At 35.6% G+C, this 21,407-nt stretch overlaps 1 protein-coding gene across 4 annotated transcripts in view; it reads left to right on the top strand.

The window, feature by feature from the left end:
- SGIP1 (SH3GL interacting endocytic adaptor 1) overlaps positions 1 to 14,043 on the top strand; it is a 220,442-nt gene extending 206,399 nt beyond the window's left edge. For all 4 annotated transcript variants that reach the window (XM_010357091.2, XM_010357090.2, XM_010357089.2 and 1 more), the window contains 5 exons: positions 3,853 to 3,985; positions 8,601 to 8,803; positions 9,937 to 10,001; positions 10,548 to 10,712; positions 12,027 to 14,043. In XM_010357091.2, coding sequence (XP_010355393.1) covers positions 3,853 to 3,985; positions 8,601 to 8,803; positions 9,937 to 10,001; positions 10,548 to 10,712; positions 12,027 to 12,049 — 589 coding nt within the window. In that variant the 3' untranslated portion in view covers positions 12,050 to 14,043. The remainder of the gene's footprint in view (positions 1 to 3,852; positions 3,986 to 8,600; positions 8,804 to 9,936; positions 10,002 to 10,547; positions 10,713 to 12,026) is intronic.
- The last annotated feature ends 7,364 nt before the right edge of the window (positions 14,044 to 21,407 follow it).

The raw sequence follows: 21,407 nt of genomic DNA, 5'->3' as shown, positions 1-21,407 counted from the left end.
TGGGGTTTAGCCATGTTGGCCAGGCTGGTCTCAAACTCCTGCACTCCTGAGGTGACCTGCCCACCTCAGCCTCCCAAAGTGCTGGGATTACAGCCATGAGCCACCACACCTGCCTTTCTCTTTAAATCAATTGTGTGTGTAGGTGTGACTGTGCATGTGCAGATGCATAATAAAGACATCAAATACAGGTTTAATATTTAATACAATTTCATTGTAATGATCATTGCTTTGATGGAACTTTACATGTATGACATAAAATAAATTTATGCAAGTATGTTTATATAAATATAATTTTCACATTTTCTAGCTATTAAACCAAAATTTGATGTCTTTATTATGCATATGCACAGTCACACAAACCCACATGCATGCATGCTATTAAAATGCTCAATTATACAAGTTAATTATTTGCAGTAAATGAGCTGAAAGGAGTCTTCTTGACAGCTTCTCCATCATAAAGTCCTGATGTTCATCTACAAACCTCTGTCTGAAGTGGCCACTTTTCTCTTTACTGCCACCTCCCTTGTCCAAGTGACCACTGTCTTTTCCCCGTAGCACTGCAATTGCCTTCTTCTCTCCCTGAGTCCAATCTTGCCCCCTCCAGTACATTTTAACAGCCAGGTGGTCTTTTATGAGTAAATCAGGTCATCTTTGTTCACAACTCCCTGGTGGTTTTGTATTACCCTTGTCCCAGAATCTAAACGTGTTACTATTGCCTTTGAGGCCTTGAGTTATTTACCTTGTCTGCCTCTCTGTTCTCATCTCCCACCATCCTGCCTCAGAATCCTTTTAGCTCCAGCAAGACCTGTCAATCTCAGAAACAGGCTGAGTCCTTTCCCACAACACGGCTTTGTAGTGTGTTTCCTCTGCCTCAAATACTATTTCAACCTTCTTCACCTGACTCCAACTCATCCTTTAGTCTCAGCTCTACTCTGCCTCCCACACTATCCCATTCTCCTCCCCATACCCCCACCAACCAGCCCTAAACTAGTAGCTTGGTGCAAAAGTAATTGCAGTTTCTACCATTACTTTTAAATGACAAAAATCACAATTACTTTTGCGCCAACTTAATAAATTCTATCCCTCTCTAAAGGTACCCTGTTCTTGGTGCAAAAGTAATTGCAGTTTCTACCATTACTTTTAAATGACAAAAATCACAATTACTTTTGCGCCAACCTAATAAATTCTATACCTCTCTAAAGGTACCCTGTTCTTTTACTTTGTGGCACTTACTACAGTTAATAATGACATATCTATTTGTGTTTCTTCATTCATCCATCTGCCACACAAGACTGTGCAAACCATGAGGGAATGGAAAAAGTCTCTTAATTCAAATTCTTGCTTCAGTTTCCCTCCATGTTTTGGTTGCGCACGTTGAGCCAGTTTATTTTTCAAGGTTCTTCCATCCGAAATTAGGAATTATGTGCCAATATCTTGCCAGTTTGTTTGTAAATATGACTGGTGTCATAGTTACAGTTTTTGTTGCATTTTTAGGCAGTTATGTTGCCAAGTTCTTATGCATATGTGCAAAAGTTGTATACATATATTAACATATTGGTCTTATACATAGAATCAAATATCATTCAAAAGGGTTTTGCTTAACAAAATATTATATAGACCCTTAAATTATTATTTGCTAAAGTAAAGAAAAAAAGAAAGAAAATATATCACATTAATTTGGATCTTATGAACTCTAAATACTTAATCACTGTAACAGGGCTGTGATGAGTGACCCTTTAGTCATCTATAGACTCTTTAGTTTTGTTATGCAGTGCCACTCCACTACCTCGACCCCCACAACCATCCCCAGTTTTTAAAAAGGTGTTGTTGACCAAGCATCATTCTAGATTGCAGTCCCAGCCTTTAGTGTCTATCATCAGCCAATTGTTTCCTTAATGTTTACTGAAGAAGACTTCATGTGTCACCATGGCCCCTGGACATTTTGGTTTGCAATCCCTACGACAGGGGTCACATTGAAGATTACATCTACTTTTTTCTTGTGAAAAAAGTTTGCCTGTAAAAAATATGCGGGAACAAATGTCAAGTCAAGTATGAGACTGAAGAATGCTCAAGAAGCCTTGAGCAGTTAAGAATTCCATCTCTGTGTAAGCATTTGATTGGCAAAGCTTTCTTGAATATTTTTTAAAGCAGGTTCTCTAAGAAATTATCACAGACCTATGACAACTTATTTTGCTATTAAACTCAGCAAATGTATTTCTTTAAAATTGTTTTATATAATTGAGGATTTCCCAATTATTCAAATCTACTTAGTACAAATTAATGACATGATGCTGGATATTAATTCTGAACCTCTGTTTTGGCATAGTGGGAAAGTGTGATCTGTACAACTGATATGGGCTGGAATCTGGCTCTGTTTCTTAATAGCTGCATGACCTTAAGCAAATTATTTAATTTCACTGGCCCTTTGTTAGTCTTACCTCCTGCCTGCTTGTGTAGCAACAGCTCTGGGAGCTTGGGTAACTTAGATGCTTTTCAATTAAAAACTCAGATAGCCCTTATCAGCATCCCTAGCTCAGCCAACAAAGGGCAAAGTCTTAAGGACAAGGTGTGTTTTCCACCCCCTTCCTCCATTTCCAGGGCCAAAGAGCTTTACCTCGTCCTCAATAACCTTATATACAGGCACAGCAAAATCACAGTGGTCACACTGAGACTTGGCCACCCTTTCCTAACAGATCAGTGACAGTTTTAAGGCCCTGGCATTTTTTACTCAGCTTTCTTGATTTATGTGAATTCTGGAGACTGAATCATAGCAACTTACTTTTGACCTGTCTTTTCAGTTTTTCACTGTATCAGCCTTTTCTCTTCTCAACCCCGAATTTTCTCTTTTTATAACAAGTTTGCTCATCTTTAAAAACAAAGACAATAATTCTTCCTTTGTAGGGTAGATTTTAATGAAATAGTTTATAATGCCTAGCATGTAATAGGTGCTCAAGAAATAATAACTACTGTTATTGTACTATATAGGATATTCTGAAAGTGAAGTGTCAGCAAATGTGTGTGACAAGTAACTGAATCCCTTGTGGCTTTAGCTTCCTCATTATATGGGAAATGAGTTATATGTTTGTACACTCTTGCCTGATTCTTTTTATCACTGAGATGAGCATTTACAAGATAGATTGGGTAAGTCGTCTGTATACAGGCCTCTGAGCAAAGCTATGACTCTCATAGGGATATAAAACTTCTTAGCTTGTAAAGACTCTGCTCTTCTTCTGTATTATAACTACCATGATTGTCATTTAAACTCCAGGATCATCTTATAAGTGAAGTGAAATCTTTGATGATTTAAATGCTCATGGATGAAATATTATGAATGCTGAAAAGGTAGCATGGTAATTTTAGTATCACTGTTTTCTGCTTAGTTGGTGATAAAGGCCGTGTTTACATTTGGCCAAATATTTCGCTGAATAATTTCTGAGAAACTACTGGTCAAAGTAATTCAAAAGTAAATAAATGTATTCAGTTCCTTAATTGCATTAACTGACTAATTTAGACAAAACTGGTGCAGTAGAAAGGGCTATTAAGTTTGAGATAATAAATAATTCACTCTTGAAAGCACCCAATTATCACTGCAATTAGTTAATATTACTGAGCACTCACTGAGACTGATAGCAACACAGTAGCTCCTCCCTGTGGATATTAATCTACCAACACAAGGGCATTCAGAACTGTATTTGTACGAAAACCACACCACTGTTAATAGATTCATAATAATCTCTACAAATTGTCAAAAGATGGCTCTACATATCAGATGACAATTTGCTAAGATGCTTCTTGTAGGGTTTGCATTTGTTTTAAGATGCTACTCAATCATTTTTCTTCCCAAATGAACAGTGATAATACACAAAATGATGCCAATACCAAGGAATTCTGGGTAAACATGCCAAATTTGATGACTCACCTAAAGAAAGTGTCTGAACAAAAACCCCAGGCTACATATTATAACGTTGACATGCTCAAATATCAGGTAAGCCTATTTACATGGTCAGTATCTCTTTCACATGACATACTTGTTGTCTAAAGTACCTATTATTGAATAGAAATAACCAAAGTAACACTTCTTTTAACATTATTTAAAAGCTATAACTCATTTTTCTAAATGGAAACTTTAAAAGACAACTTTGGGACTACTGACAAAAATATTCATATATGTTCTTATTAGTTTAAGCTTACAAGTAAAATATTTTATCACAAAATTAGAGAAATGTGCCACAAAAAATGAAGTTGCAGAACATTATACTAATTAAGATTATAATTTTATATTAATAAACAAGACGATTATAATTTTGTTAAGAACATTACTATACTACAACCTCTTATTTTAAATGATTCAGTGTAAACAATCTGCTTTTGTTTTTCTAGTAAGATAGTCCTATGAAAGAATTCTAATAAAAATCTAACGTTAAGAAATAGTTCAATAATAAAGGAATGTTTGATACATACAATATATGAGAACTTTCTTTTTGTATCTAAGATTGACCGTACCTCAAATTATTATTCATACCAGGATCCTGATAGTGCCTGAGTCTCTCATTGATTCCCAGCCACTTGAGTGACTGGATTTTTTTTCTTTTTTTTATTTTTTATTTTTTGAGACAGAGTCTCACCCTGTCACACAGGCTGGAGTGCAGTGGCACAATCTCGGCTTACTGCAACATCCACCTCCCACATTCAAGCGATTCTCCTGCCTCAGCCTCCCAAGTAGCTAGGATTACAGGCGTGCAGCAGCACGCCCTGCTAATTTTTTATATTTTTAGTAGAGACAGGGTTTCACCATGTTGGCTATGCTGGTCTGGAACTCCTGACCTCAGGTGATCCACCCGCATCAGCCTCCCAAAGTGCTGAGATTACAGGCCTGAGCCACAACACCAGCTGACTGCCTAGATTTTTTTAAACCTTTTTATTTTTTAATTGACAGGTACAATTGTATATCTGTATTAGGTACAACATGATATTTTGAATATATGTACGTTGTGGAATGACTAAATTAAACTAACATATACATTACCTCACATAGTTATTTTTGTGATGAGAACACTTTCCATTCACTGTCTTTAGCGTTTTTCAATAATACAGTATATGGTTATTACCTATAGTCACCACATTATGCAATTGATCCTTGTATTTATTCTTCTCATCTAACTGAAGTTTTTTGTCCTTTGAACCCCTCCCTAAACAAACCCCCACCCCAACCACCTCCACCACCACTACCTCTCAGCCTGTGGTAACCACCTTTCTACTCTCTGATCCTATAAGATCAACTTTTATTTTTATGTTTATTTTATTTTATTTATTTAGTTTTTTGAGATGAAGTCTCGCTCTGTTGCCCAAGCTGGAGTGCAGTGGCACGATCTCAGCTTATAGTAGCATCCACCTCCTGAGTCCAAGCAATTCTCCTGCCTCAGCCTACCAAGTAGCTGGGATTACAGGCACGCACCACCATCCTGGCTACTTTTTGTATTTTCGATAGAGACGGGGTTTCACCATGTTGACCAGGCTGGTCTCAAACTCCTGGCCTCAGGTGATCCCCCTGCCTTGGCCTCCCAAAGTGCCACTGTGCCCAGCCAAGATCAACTTTCAAATATTTCACATAAGAGTGAGATCATGTGGTATTGGTCTTTCTGTGCCTGGCTCATTTCATTTACCATATTTTTAATGCATTATGATTTTTGATTAAGTATGTTCAGATTAATTTTCTTAAAATGAAGAAAGTTGTACTTTAATAAAAATCAGGACATCTCAAACTTGACTGTGTTTCTCAATCAAATGCCGGTTCTGAATTGATGCTAAAAAGAAATATACATTATATATATTTATTTATAATAGTTATATATACAATATATAATACTTATGAAATAACACATTATATTTATAAATATAAATATTTATTTACACAAATATTTTAAATATATTTATATAAATATTTTAAAATATTATATAAAATATACAAAAATATAAATATGATGTATTATATGTGAATATAATATATTATATGTGAATATATTGTATGTGAATATATTATATATTATATGTAAATATAAGTAGATATCATTATTAAATATACATGTAATATATGTATATTTGGGAGTGTTAGGACCTAGCAGATACATATATATATTTAATTTTTTTATTTTATTTAATTGGCTTGGAATGCAACCCAAGTATCTGTACTTTGTATAAGTTTCTCAAGGGAGTCTATGGAAAAAATATGTAATATGGTATGAATTCATCACTTACAAATTAAAATATAACAGAAAACACATTTTATATAATTTTTTCCCAAAATATTTTAAAATGCTTAGTGACTGCTTTATGCTTTGAGAGAAATGAAAGGAAATAAGAAAGGAAAACTCTAAATGTAATTTTTTTCTGAATGAGAAATTAAATTTCAAGGCAGAAGTTAAATTTCATGTATGGTTTGCATCCCCAAAGTGTGAAAATAAGATGGCAGTTCCTTTCCTTCGTGGACGCTGGTTATATACACCGCATGTACGTCTTCACTTCAGATAAAAAAAATTTTTGATCATTAAATCCTATAGAGTTTTTTTCATTTCCATGTTTGTTATTAAGTAAATCTAGAAATTAGACAGGATTCACCTATTGCAGTATGAACTTTGTGTAAAGTACTAAAGTGTAGGCAAGGGCTGTGCATGGTGGCTCACGCCTGTAATCCTAACACTTTGGGAGGCTGAGACGGGAGGATCACTTGAGCCCAGGAGTTCGAGACTAGCCTGGGCAACATAGTGAGATCCCGTCTCTGCTTTTTTAAAATAAATAAAGTGTAGGCAAGATACTGAATTCTAGAATTAAGTCAGCTTTCTACTGGCCACTGACATCAGGTACTTAATATCCCAGAACCTCAGTTTCCTCATCTTCAAATAAGGGTATTAATGATATCTACCTATTTTATAGCTTACTATAAGAAGTTAATAGCCTAATATATTTCAAAGTAATTTGTGAAATGTAAACAGCCCAAGACTTGCTGCTTTATTTTAACGTGTGCTCTGAGGAATCCCTTTTGCTGTTATTTAGCTGTGTTTTTGTTGTTGTTTTTCAACAATGCAAGGAATTGGGTGGAGAAGCACAATTAGCATTTTGTGGAACTGCCCTTAAACGCAGCACGTTTAGTTTCTGGCCCAAAAGCATCCCCCAGAAATTGGGACAATCAAAAACACATTTTCATATATCCAAAAAGCACCTCCCCAGGTAAAGGAACTATAATCAGGTTGAGAACTACTGCTGAGGACAGAGTTCAGAAAAAGGGGTGGGGGAGGGGGATACTGCTCTGCTTTTGATCTGCTTTAGTTAATAGATTTCTAAATAAATGTTTGCCTGCAGAAAGCATTATGCTGCCAATCATATTCAAAGTTTAAAAACTATAATGGTTAACTAGCTTAAATTGTCATCAAAAGCCATATCTGTCATTTTATAAAAGAATCCATTTTGGGGCTTGTTTCTGCCACAGCCACTCCTGCCTTCAGAGTTCCATCTACCCTCAGGACCCTTCTCCATGGTGACCATATGTGCAGGCATTTCCTAGACAGTTGTTTATATACTTCAAAATCAGCAAAGCTCATCACACTCCATGAATAAAAATCCAAGGGCATAGACACCACTCATCTGATCCCTGCAATGTACGTGTACTTGTGAGAGGTGACTTTCTTAGAGACCTATTCAGCGCCATAATGAACGATCGAGAAATTGTAACACTGTAAATTTTTCACTGTGGACCCAGAGTTCACATCAATATTATTGTCTTTAGATCCATGTTTGTTGATTCTTCAAACCTGGCTTTTCTTGGTCAAGCTCACAGCTGATTCTAATTAGTATCAACAGTAGATTCCAGCGCTGTAGCACTTCCAGCTAAAGGAATCCCAAAGGAAGTAAAAACTGGAAGTAACTTCCAGTTATTCCCTTTGGGATTTGCCAAAGTAAGGACTTGAAACCAGGTACGAAATCCCAAAGGAGTAATAATAACCTACCCTAGTCTAACTCACTGGTTTGTTGTAGAAGAGAAAATATGGTAAGAGGTGGCATTTATCAAAATATAATTCCTAGTGTGTGCTAGGCATCCTACCGAGTGTTTCACAAAAAAAAATCTCCTTCAATCTTCCTGACAACCCTATAGGTAAATATGATTGTTGTAATTCCCATTTAGCAGATGAGGAAAGAATTGAAGCTCAGAGGGGTTTAGGGACTTGTCCAAGATCACTCAGCTTGTAAGTGGAGTGGCAGAATCAGAATTCACACCTGGAACTGTCTAGCTTCCTGGCTTCAGCTCCCGGCCAGTGTACTATTCCACCTCCTTAACTGACATGAAGTGTACTGGAAACTCCAAAGTGCCACTGAGACTAGTAGCTGCTTTCGTGTTTTTAGTCTGTAATGGTTTTCCTGAAGCACCCAGCTCTCTCTTACAGCACCCTTCACGGTGCCTGTCATTCATGGTTGCTTGTGAGCAGCATAAACAACACTATGACATTTTGATGTCTAAGAACATCCCTGTGGGAGAAAATCATAGCTTCTGGTTTTGTTTCAGATTATTGGTCGAGCCTTAAATATTCTCTTCCCTGTCATTTGGCAAGGTGTCTGCCCAGGGCATTCAGTCCACGCCTCTAAACCTGGCAGTGAATTGGCGATGTGAGCCTTCAAGCACTGACCTGCGCATAGATTACAAATACAATACAGATGCAATGACGACCGCTGTGGCCCTCAACAATGTGCAGTTCCTGGTCCCCATCGATGGAGGAGTCACCAAGCTCCAGGCGGTGCTCCCACCAGCGGTCTGGTATGAAGCCTCCTGTTCTCCCCACCAAAGGGCTCCTCTGGGTCAAGGGGTCACAGACTTCTTAGCACTTGTGTGTCCTGTAGGAGGAGATGACAGCGGGCCTGTGTATTAGGGTTCAGGGCAGGAAATAGAATCTGCTGGTAGCTATTTTAAGCAAAAACTAATTCAACAGGGACTTCAATGCTTACACAATGGTGGAAGTGCTAAAGGAACAGGCTGAATCTCCAAAAAAGCCTCCCAGAGCTCTACAGAACTGGCCTGCCACAATCCAGGGAAGGAGAGAAATTAGAAGGCCACCGGTAGAACCACAGAATTCAAGAAGCCACAGCTGTAACTCTGATCCTAGGACCAGCAAGCTCCTATTGGTACCTCCTTAAGTGCTTCTTGGCACCCACAAATTAGAGGCTAGAGTGGACCCCTGGTGTTAGAAGATCCCCACATCTGAGTTAGATTGCTGGTTAGAGGAAAACAGTCAAGAAAGCTGCAGGAGAATGGCCTCTGCCTCCTTTCTGTCTTCTAAATCTCAAACCGTGCATGCAATTGGTAAACCTAATTTGTACCTAGGCCCCTAACTGCAAAGGCCTCTGAGAAATGTAGTGTTTCATTTTGTAGCCTCTGAACTATAAAAAGGCACACTAGAGAAGGTATGGGACTAGAAACTGAATAGATACATTGTGCCTATATCATCTGTTATAAAGGACTTGTTCTAGAAAGAGCATTTCATTTTTCCATATGACTGTCAGAAGCAAAAAGTGGAATTTGTTTTAAAAATGAATGTCAGTCAGATCATGACCCCAATTTAAATTACCTTAATTAATTGATTAACTAATACTTCCATCTATCTTCCCATGTATCTGTTTCAGCAAATTTATTTTTTAAAAAAATTGTAGCTCTACTTTGTCCTCTAAATGTTCATTTCACCGTTTTCTAGCTAGTTACAATAAGGACAGGGAAAAAAAGAGTTATGTATGTCTGGGAGGGGAGAGAGAGAGAGACAGGGAATTTTTAAATTGTAGTGAAACTTTTCAAGATCTATTTTTAAAAATTAATACTATACAGAAAAAAAAAAACATAGCATCCACTAAACAAAAACTCTTAGATATGCAAAAACCTTTTACCTAATTCATTTTTAGGAACGCTGAACAACAGAGAATATTGTGGAAGATTCCTGATATCTCTCAGAAGTCAGAAAATGGAGGTAATGGAATCACAAGCTTATTTTATTTAACATGTAAAGCTGAAATGGCTTTTAGGTATTTGCCGACTATTACCCAAAACATGTAGCAATAAAAACAAGCAGAATATTTCACTCCATTTTTGCATTTACTTATTTCAATTAATAAAAGCAAATAATTCTTCAATGAATTCTCTTTTACCCCTTTTCTACAGACTCCACATCAAACTATCGTTTAGGCCTCTTAAGGAGGCATGTTTTCATCCTGTGTCAGATTCCACACTCCCTGATTAGACATTTTTCACTCTCCTCAGATATTAATCATAGGTTGGAAAATACAAGGGCTTCCAAGAGCCCATCTTCAAATTTTGAGGTACCATCTCACGGAAGTACACTTCTACCAGTGTGCAAATAGAGTTGCTCATAATATTCAATGATAAACTTCATTTAATCACCATTTTGTCAATGAAGTCTGATTTTGTATGTTAATTTTTGAATGCAATCTCCAAAATTATATCCAGAATATTACATTGACTGTTACCTTGTAATAATGTTTGGTTTTTTTTTTAGGGGTGGGTTCTTTGTTGGCAAGATTTCAGTTATCTGAAGGCCCAAGCAAACCTTCTCCATTGGTTGTGCAGTTCACAAGTGAAGGAAGCACCCTTTCTGGCTGTGACATTGAACTTGTTGGAGCAGGGTATCGATTTTCACTGATCAAGAAAAGGTTTGCTGCAGGTAAATGAGTATCTTGATTTTTTCATTTGCATAAATAATGTTGCCTTAGCTACTCTTCCTTAAGAGGAATAGATTGTGATTTTCTCATCTTTTTCCTCCACCTCTGTTCCACTCCCAACCCCCATCCCAATTAGAAAACAAACCAGTTATTGAATGAAGTAGAAATAAGACAATGAAATAGGACAGTGAATCAGAAGTCAGGAGGCTCTGACTTCTAACTCTGTTTCTTAAATGGGACTAGTTGTTCCCATTATATAGATGTATATACTGAGGTTAATGGAGTAAATCCTACTTTTATTAGATTGATGAACCAGACAAATACTGTTTGCTTTTTTTTTTTTTTTTTTTTTTGGTGAGCTGGAGTCTCACTCTGTTGCCCAGGCTGGAGTGCGGTGGTGCCATCTCGGTTCCTTGCAAGCTCCACCTCCCGGGTTCACGCCATTCTCCTGTCTCAGCCTCCCAAGTAGCTGGGACTACAGGTGCCCACCACCAAGCCCGGCTAATTTTTTGTATTTTAGTAGAGGCGGGGGTTCACCATGTTAGCCAGGATGGTCTTGATCTCCTGACCTCGTGATCTGCTCGCTTCAGCCTCCCAAAGTGCTGGTATTACAGGCGTGAGCCACTGCACCCAGCCTTGCCTTTTAATGTATCTCCCACCTGAAAACTTTTTGTTCTCTGACAGGGCTTCATAGGTTTAGACTTGTCAGGTTTAGCTAAGATCTGGGAGAATCTATTTTTCATTTTAATCACAAACTCAAAGAATCTAGGCCACAGATCAAAAATGGTCACCCATAAGCTGAATGTGGCCATGAGACAAGTTTTATTTGGCACAAACCATGGGGTTTTGTTTTGTTTTTCAATTTGGGGAGAGGAACTCTCTAATAGTAGAGTGATTATACTTTTCAGTGATTTGCTGGGATAAATCCTGGTTTTTCATGTCTGTTGTACTGATGTAATTATTAATTATACCCTTTTCACTCTCGAAAATGATCCAAGTTGGAAATAAGTTATATGATCACCCTTTCTAAAATAAGTTGCATTCTCACATCCAGGAATAAATCTCCCAATCTATTCTGGGCAAACCCCAAACCTCTGCAAATGGTTGATCTATGGAAATGTGAAAAGTCAACTAGCCGATCTGAAAAATTGAAAACTGATTTGGAAACGTTATGTATCTTTTATTTGTATTGCACCTCTAAAGTATACAGTATCTGGCTCCTAGGGGTAGGGAAGGAGGAATAGAAATGTTACCCATATAATAATTACATTATTGAACTAGCAGATAACCTGTTAACTTGTTGTTTTGTTTTGCAGGAAAATACTTGGCAGATAACTAATAAAATCTTATGCAAGGATTTGGAGGATTCATATAATGGAGAACTGATGTATGAGAAACAGGTTTTAATTTTGGTTTGATGAAAACAAACCAATATCTGCACTTGGGATACATCAGGTGGAAAGTCAATGACTTTCAGCTGTGATTTCCCTCACACAATACCATGATGACCAGTCCTACAGTATTTACTTCTAGGTGTAATATTGTTAATGGTTTTAAAATGTAATTATTGTATTTGTAAATTGTACTCTCATTCCAGTAAAGCAGTTAGACACTTGAGTTTTAGCATTTTACCATTCCTGAAATGGATGTAATTCAAACTGTGGTATGTAAATTTAATAGTAGTATTGTTGAATGGCACAATGCTTACAGAGGTAGATTGCATTTTGTCAATATATAAAATTTAAATATAATATTGATAGCTGTCATAAAGGGGGTGCCACATATTAAAGAAACTTAAGTGGAACCAGAAGAAAAAGAAACAAACTTACTTTTCTTCAATCCTTAGTATGTTTTACTCTAGTGCTAAATAAAAATTCTATCTTCAAATGTTTAGTGGGTTAAATTGAGAAACTATTTCAGAAAAAAATTCTAAGGTTACAGCATATTCAAAGAAAAGCATTAGTTACCACTTTTTAAAAAGCTTTTTTTTCAAACTGCAAATTTCATAAAAATGCAAACTGTGTAAACAGGGCCTCTTATTTTTATAACTTGTGTAAAAAGGGAAAGCAATTCATATTTAAAGTTTAAGTATATTAAATTATAATCAAGAGTAAAGAAGATGTTGAAGTCTTAACTACTTGCCCCTCTCTACAGTTTAGCAAATGTGGGGATTGCTGAATAATCAGTCAGACTAAAACCAAAATTGTGATTATAAGATTACAAGACTTTCTGTAGTTGAACTGGCTAACAACTTTTGCTTAATTACTCTGAATGGATGATCTTCCTCATCCAGTATGGGGGAATGATACCTCGCGTCTTCCTCTTTATCCACAGGAAATCAAAACACTAAGACTGAGAATTTTAGGGGAAAAAAAAGTCCCCTGTTTAGATCCAGAAGGGTTTTAATCATTGTTTATAGCATTTGAGAATGAAAAAATAAGCTTTATAAATGAAATTCTATTCACATTACTGTGTAATAAATTTCCTTTCAGATGATTAAGATTCATTGTGTAAAACTGTAAATCTTTGCCATTCTTGGAGCAGCAAGAGGAGAGTTATCAAAAATGTATGTCATTTCATCGTTGCAAGGTATAATAAAGACTGTAATTATTCAATCTGGCCCCACCATATGAACATTCAGAAAGACGAACTTCTTCAGGAGTCTCAGTTGTAAAACCTTCCCTCATTCAGATCTGAAAATGTTAGTCTTCCTTTAAGTCCTAGAACTTATTGAAACATAAACCAATTTTTATTATAGATTATGCTATTAAATAACTATAATTATTAAGTTATTACTTTTATAATTAGTTGTTAAATTTTCATTTTATATCCACTCAAATTTAACAAAGAATCTTTAGCCCCTTTAAATTTTAGAATGAAATTAAATTTTTAAAGTCTTACTTCTAAAATGAGATTGTGACTGGCAATTGTTTATAGTGAAACTTTTTAAATTAATCTTTGTACTCCTCTGTTAGTGCTTGCTACCAAAAGAATGTTCAAGATGATTTGTTTTACCCTGAGAAATTTCTTACTATTCAACAAACTCTCAGTCGGCTCCCTAAAGCAGTCTGGTGTTGAAGTTTCTTTGAACAAACTAATTAGTATACTCATTTTATGTAAAGGCATCCAATTTGGATTTTGAAACCAAAATAGAAAATGCAAAATTCTAAATTCCATGAAACATGGAATTTATGACACCAAAATCAATGGAGAGTAAGCAGCAGAAAACTGAGAATTGTCCAGCATATGGATATAGCAATGTGTTTTTAAGTAATCAATTCATTTAAAAATTTGAATATTAATACAAAGCATATTAAAAACGTGTAAATATTACTGGTTCTCATGTCTTTGTATTTATATTTTATTTTGTTTTATTTTGTATAGATCTGGAATGAATTAGTAATTAAACACAAGGGTTTTTTTCCCAAAAACTAATTTTATTGATTTTTAAAAATGTAATTAAAAGCATAGATTACAGTAATCTCTAACATCATTCAAATGTTTCTAGGGACTAAATTAGAAACTATGAAGAAATCCTGTAATTCCTTAATTGGTCTTTATGAAACAGAATGGGAGTCAGCAATTTTAAAATGACTGAACTATGAATAACCAGAACCTCAATAGAAAATGTATCCCTTCATCTTTCAGAAAAGACATCAAATAATAACACAGTAAGCTGGTATCAGGGATTTGTCTTTTGACATTTTGTTGTTTTTTTTTTAATTTTGTAGATTATAATCTCCTGTTACATCTATATCCACAGTACTGTAGAATAAGAATTCATGTCCTGAAAATGATCCTAGGCAATGAAAGAGTCTCAGTTATCAAAGACGTTAAGTCATATTCATTTATTCATTTTATTCCCAAGTCAGAATAAAATGAACTAGTAGGTATTAAAACTATTTTCAGTACTAGGGGTTAAAACAAAAAGAAATGTTTCCAGTTAACCAGAACACCATTTCCTGAACGTTATGATCTTTAAAAGGTTCTGCTTTAGCAAGATAAAAAGTATAAATGATGCTACTTTATTTTGGCAACATGGAAACTATGTTTTTCTTTTCCAATAAAATCCATATTTTCATGAAATTTTTAAAAATAAATTTTTATTAAGAATTAGTCTGAATTTTATCATAATTGAAATTTATAATTACTAAGAATTAAATTTTTAATCATTTTTAAAGTCGTATTCTTCTCTACACCCACAGCCAAAATGGAAATTCACTGTATGGTATTTGGGAATACATTTCACCTGTAAAAGAAAGAATGTCCACAATTCAAAGGGTTTTGAGTTAATAAATAGGAATCCCTCAGTCAAACTACAGAACTTTTTTCGTTTTATATATTCTTAGCAAAGTATTTGAGCCATAATTACACATATTTCCACTTCTAAATCTTCTTTTAGAAAGCAGATAACTATAATACTATAGTTGGGTCTAACCCTAACTCCTGCCATATAATATTGGACAAGTCACTGCCCTTTTCAGTTTCTCATTTTTAGAATGAGGAGTTGGGATTGCCAGTGGTTTTCAAGCTTTTCTTAACAGCAGGGTATTTGTTTCTAATAAAATTGCACATGGAATCCTGGTAGGCAAAACAGCTCAAAGAAATGCAGGAGTTTCTCCAACAGTTTAAATCAGGGCTCCCCAAAGCGTGGTTTAAACACCATAACAACACGCAATGATCTGTCAAGTGTCTTCCAACTCTGAAGTTCCACAGTTGTAATTTATTCAGATAAACCACCTTTTGAGGCTTTATAAGCAAACTTGTAAAAATAATAGTAATTGAATGATACACAATAAAAATTGACAGTGTTTACCACATAGCAGTCACTACAGATATTAGCTCATTTAATCCTCTTATCAATCAAAAAATTGTAAGTACTCTTTTTAATTCCTGTTTTACAAGCGATGACACTGAGGCTTAAATAGAATAATTAATTTCCCCAAAATGACACTGCAGCTGACAATAACTCAGTTATTCTGACCGCAAAGGAAACGCCTTAATTGCTTTGTCCATCCTGAACAAAAAAAATCTGTTTTATGTCACTGTACATACTTCATTTGAATGCCAAGGTAAAAGCTACCATGAAAAACCATTACCAAAATAAGGATAATTCCAATAACAAAATTGTCAAAAAAGAATCACTGCTTCTCAAAGTATGATTGGTGTCATCACTTATTAATGTTTTGTATCATCACTTATTAATGATTTTGTCTTGGTCACCACTATGCCTAGAAGATAGTAGGGACTGATAAACATTGTTAAACACCATAACAACACACAATGATCTATGAAATGTCAATGTCTTCCATCCCTGAAATTCCATGATTCTACTTTACTCAGATAAACCACCTTTTGAGGCATTATAAGGTAACATGTATAATCAAGTTCATACAAGCTATACACAGTAGGCATTGATAAATTTGTATTGACAGCATAAACTTCTAGGGATGGGATTTGGGAATATACATTTTGATAAGTGCCCCAAATTTGAGAATCATTGCTCTAGTAGATCTCTAAGGTCCTTCTTAGTTCTGACATTATATCAGATTTTAAGCATTAAATTCTAAGATGAAAAACATTTTTCTAGTCAGTTTATTTTTCATTCAGTCCACTTAATTGCCTACAATCTTAAAAAAATATATTTTTTTCCTAGGAAAATTCCTATCTTTTTCTTAAAGTTACTCTGTTATACTATCTCAGTCTCAAAGTAGCCTGCAATGCATTTTCTCATTTTCATATTTCTGTCCTTTTCTTCAGTGTCTTAAAAGACTTGAAGTAGAAGGGAGGTTGCAAGCTGTTATTTATTCAAACACAAAATCCTAATAAATGTTTCCTTCTTTGCAAGGGACATTCAGATCTCTAACTTGTGAGTTGAACCTATTTATTTTGTAAGCTTTTGACTTTACAAACATGTGGTATCCTCATTCTAAAAGAATTACACCAATATTTTTTCTCAAAATAGCCACAAGCTGTAAATTAAATTGAACAATACAGTAAAATATGCAGATACATACTAAACAGATGAGTGTGTGTGTGTGTGTGTCTGTGTTTAAGCTTTTCCTTTTCCAAAAGATTATACATTTGAGCAAAATCCCATTCAGTCTGAATGTACTCGTTTTGCCACATGGTTTTCTGATCAGCAATTTAAAAAAAAAAATGAAAGCATGATATTATATTTAATAATAGCAAAACAAGAGTGATCTCTAAATATAGCCTTGAAAGTTAATGTAATATGATGTGTCCATGCAATGAGTCAAATTAAATTGTTGATATAAATGTACAAATCAATCCAAGTTACACTGATTAAAGGGACTATTCGAATGACCAGCCTCACCACATTTTACTGTGTGCACTTTCCTCTTAAGACTTTATTGTATTTTCCCTGCCCCTTTAGGCTTTTTTATCATGTGGAAAGAGTATCTAAGTGCCATTCTCTCACTTATGAATTAAATATGGCTACCATTAATGTTCCTTTTTGTCAGTGGAGTGCATGGAAGGAAAACAAAACAGGAATACATTGCTTAAGTCTCTAAATATTAAAAACAAATGAACAACAACAAAACACTTGCCTTTCTCTTGTGTCATTGCTTCAATGTTCTGTCATCTTCTGCAAGCTAGAGTTGCATTGTTGATATCTAATTAAGATCTAAATATCTTTCATGAAGGAATGTTAAATGTAAAGTCTGTTGAGTTGACCATGGTGAATCTCTTGATTGGCCCTCATGTTTAATATCTGATTTCTTTCCTAAATGGGTATGTCTATGTGGAAAAGACACCTCATAGTTGACATTGACCATGGGTATAATAATTTATTCTCCAGGTCTAACTTCTAAAATTATTTTTCCTTCGATTTCTAACTGCCTCCTTCTATCCCTGGAGTAATACCTTGCCTATCTTAAATACATCTTTATCCTTGTAAAAAAATGTTTTGGCAAAAAACAAATATATTTTTTAATGTCCCATAATGTTTTAAAGGAAAGAAGTAAAGAGTATTTGGGCTATGCTCACCAATATTCCAGTATTTTACAAATTGTGTTCTGGAAGATATTCATTGTGATCTGAGAACAAACGGTCCTATACTATAATTCTCTCTCCTTGGACATTAATAATAAATGTTAGTGTTTAATGAAGCTTAAGAAAGTTATTGAATGAGGTAAAAACTTTTGTTTCTAAGCACACCTTGAGAACCCTTTGGAAAAGTTTTCTTTTAACACTAGTTTATATATCCTTCAATGATTGTAAACAAAATAACCAGGAATGCTTTGAAAAAATGCTTCTGGAATTTTTTTTTAATTTTAAGGGAATTCCTGTCATTTCAAATGAATTGTTATCTATTTTAAATTTCATTAGTATCTCTTAGTGAATTTAACTTTATCATCTAAAATATTCAAAACAATAAAATTTTTTTAATTGTTTTTGTATTATTTTTAAGGCTTGCACCTATGACCAGCATGTCAGACCCCTATCTGTTGAAGATGTTTCCAATTGTTTGCAGTGTGGAATTAATGCCAGTGAATAATCTGCAGCAATGTTTTACTAAACAGCTTTAGGAATCTGAATCATGATAGATCCATGTTGACAGTTTTTTTACATAAGCTTGTCAGAAATTATATTAAAAACATTTTGGGGAAAGCCAAGAGCAGTGCACTGTTTAGCACAGATTTTGCGAGATTCTATACTCTTAATGAGCATTTCACAGGTTTTTGTTGGTGGCGGTGGTGGTGGTTTTTGTTGTTGTTGTTTTGCTTTACTTTGCCAATCTGTTGCTTTTTTAGCAAATCAACAATGTTTCTTTAAAAACTTCCTGGGTAAATTGTCTGTTATCATACAGAAAAGAATCGAACTGAATCACTTTACATTTCTCTAAAGGTAGTTCAGTTTTTAATCCATCCAGAATTTGTGAATCAGCCTGATAGATCATAAGCCATGTATAATTTTAAAATGTTCCATTGAATGAGTATATCATACAAATGTTAATTCCATCTCACTCCTTCGGTTTTATATTACTTTTATGACTTTTTATCCGGCAAAGTAAATGTTTGATATTATTCATACACCATCACTCTAAGGTATTTTAAATCATACAACAAGTAACTATCACAAGGACCACTGTCCCAAGATCCAAAGTCAGATTTTTTTTTTCTTTTCAAGTTGCTAGAATGATAATTCATATAGCTGTTTTGATTTTTGATGTCAGAATTTAGTTCTTGCTTTGTTAAATAGACATACATGGAAGAGTTGGCTCCTGTCTAATTCACATTCTCTCTCTCTTTCTCTCTCTCTCTCTTTCTTTCTCTCGGTGTGTATGTCTCTCTCTCTCTCCTCTCTGTCTAAGGGGAATTGGAAAATTGCTGCTGAATAATTTTTCTTGAAAAAGCCAAGTGTTGATATGATGATATATTAATCTTATCTATGAACAGAGCTTCACCACAGGCCAAGCAGTAACGTATACAGCTGGCTTTTTAAGCTGTTTGAACATGATTATTTTTGATTAAAAAGAATTTTTGGTTTTTTTTACTTGTATAGTAAAAGATCACATGAATTAAGTGCTCGGATATTAATTTTCATTCATACTAAGTGGCCATGTAAGGCATTGATTTTTTTAAACTTGAACAATGGAAGAAACTAGGAATCTCAGAAAGATTGTGCTGTGTTTCTATAGGTAATGAAATCCTGTCAATTAAGAAAAATGCTGTGTGTAATTTGATTTGGTGGTAGCCTTTATTTAGAGCTCTCTTTGATCTATGTAGCAAAAATAGACTAAATTTCTTTTTAATCTTGTACTGAGTATGTAATTTCACAAAAATATCTTGGGTATAAAATATTTATAAAAGGAATTGTGGATTAAAATACTCAAGATACTTTTAAAATTTGGTCAAAATGTTGATTCCCAGCCTTTTTCCTACACGTCTATTTCAAAAGAGCATACTTTATTCTGACAGCCATTACTGCTTAGTCTGTGATGAAAACTTTACTGCTTCTATGCTGTGCTCAAGAGAAAACCAACAACGGAAGGGAAGGCTTGCTCCTTCACAGAATTGCAGCAAAGCTCTCTGCTGGCAATGGTGACAGGAAAGTGTGTAATTGACTTGTTGAAGATAATCATGAGACCATCAGAACATTACTTGCCTTATAAGTTAGAAATAGTATGGATATCACTTTTTGTAAATAATAATTTTTGTGTTTTTTGTTCATAATTTTCCCAATCACCTATTTCACAAAATCCTGAATATGCAATTATTTATTATGACACATTACTGCAACTAGGGCTCCCATTCCAGAACAAAGTTTAATTCTATATGTAAGTTGTTACTGAAATGTGATTTCTTTTTCTGGAAAATAAACGAAAAATATGAAAATAAATTGAATTATAAATCTCTTTTACTGTCAGCCTCTTAAAATTTTACCCGCATTTCTGGAAAACTTCATTCCATGTTTAGGGTAGGGATGGTGGGCCAAAGGTCTGACAAAGGTCAAGGGTTTAGAGTTTGACAAATCTCAGCTCTGTGATTTAAGTATCGACTTGAGCATGTTACTCAACGATTCTACATTTCCTTATCTTAAAAAAAGATAGAGCAATGTCCCCTATGTCGTAGACGCTGAACAGATTCAATGAGATAATGTTTATCCATCACTCAGCAGTTCCTACCTAGTTCATAGTGGATATTCAGTCAACAATCCTTTCCTGTTCTTATCTTTCCATGAGTAGGGACTGGGATAGGCAAAAGAACCTATTGCTCTTCTTCCAAGACTATCCTAACACTGTGCTCCACCGGAATCCCAATGTATTACTGTCAGTTAATGCTAATTGCTACAGGACACTCATCAAGAGCCATGCCCTTGGGCTAGCTGCTTGGAGGCATCTTGTGTCTGCTTCCAAAGATTGCCCACTACAGGAGGGTCCCTATAGTGTTTATTTTGTTTGCTTTTGGTTTGGGGAGGCCCAATGGGCTTAGGCTGGGGACAGTCGCTAAGGAAGAGGAAAGGCCCATTCATACCAGCAGATAGGTCCTCAACCCCAAACAGCCTCCATTTCAAAGCTTCCTAGCCATTAACAGGCTCGGAAGAGTCGTGTTAAGGAAAGTGAAAGAACCCAGTCCTGTTTGTAATACGTTGGAGTTAAGACCATGAATTTCAGGGGCCCTGGGCATATTATTTAACATTTTAAAATCTCCAAATCCTTTAAAGGGAGAACATTCCTTTCTTGACAGAGTTATTGGGACGTCTAAATCCCAATGTTTGTTGGTATCTGGGGTATCTGGCCAGTGTAAGCGCTCAATTACCTCCATCACCCACCGCCTGTGCCTTGGAGGGGGAACGTGTAAAGCAGCATTAGGGGTCGGGGAAAGGGCAGGGGCTACTTTACTTTGTCTTTGAGGCTCGGATTTCCTGTCCTAGGAAACCGCAGGATTTCCCACTCCTGCCCCCGACTTCTGCGGGGAAAGGAACTTGATGAGGGGCCCTCGGGGTGCAAATGCCTTTAGTCCCAAATGTCCTCCTCGCTACAGAATGAACCAGTTCCCCTCCAGCTCGCCTCCAACCCAGGGCGCAGCGGGGCTCAGGCGACCCCCAATGGGCAGTGAAGATGAGATCCTCTACATCCTTAGGGCAGCTCAGAGGGCCACTCAGCGGCCAAGTCCGGCCGGGGCGGGCCGAGGGCGCTGTTTGAGGTCACCCTGGAGACCGGCCTCAGA

The sequence above is a fragment of the Rhinopithecus roxellana genome, chromosome 12 (assembly GCF_007565055.1).
Source record: "Rhinopithecus roxellana isolate Shanxi Qingling chromosome 12, ASM756505v1, whole genome shotgun sequence".
Classification (NCBI taxonomy): Eukaryota; Metazoa; Chordata; class Mammalia; order Primates; family Cercopithecidae; genus Rhinopithecus; species Rhinopithecus roxellana.
This window is presented reverse-complemented; position numbering and strand designations above follow the sequence as displayed.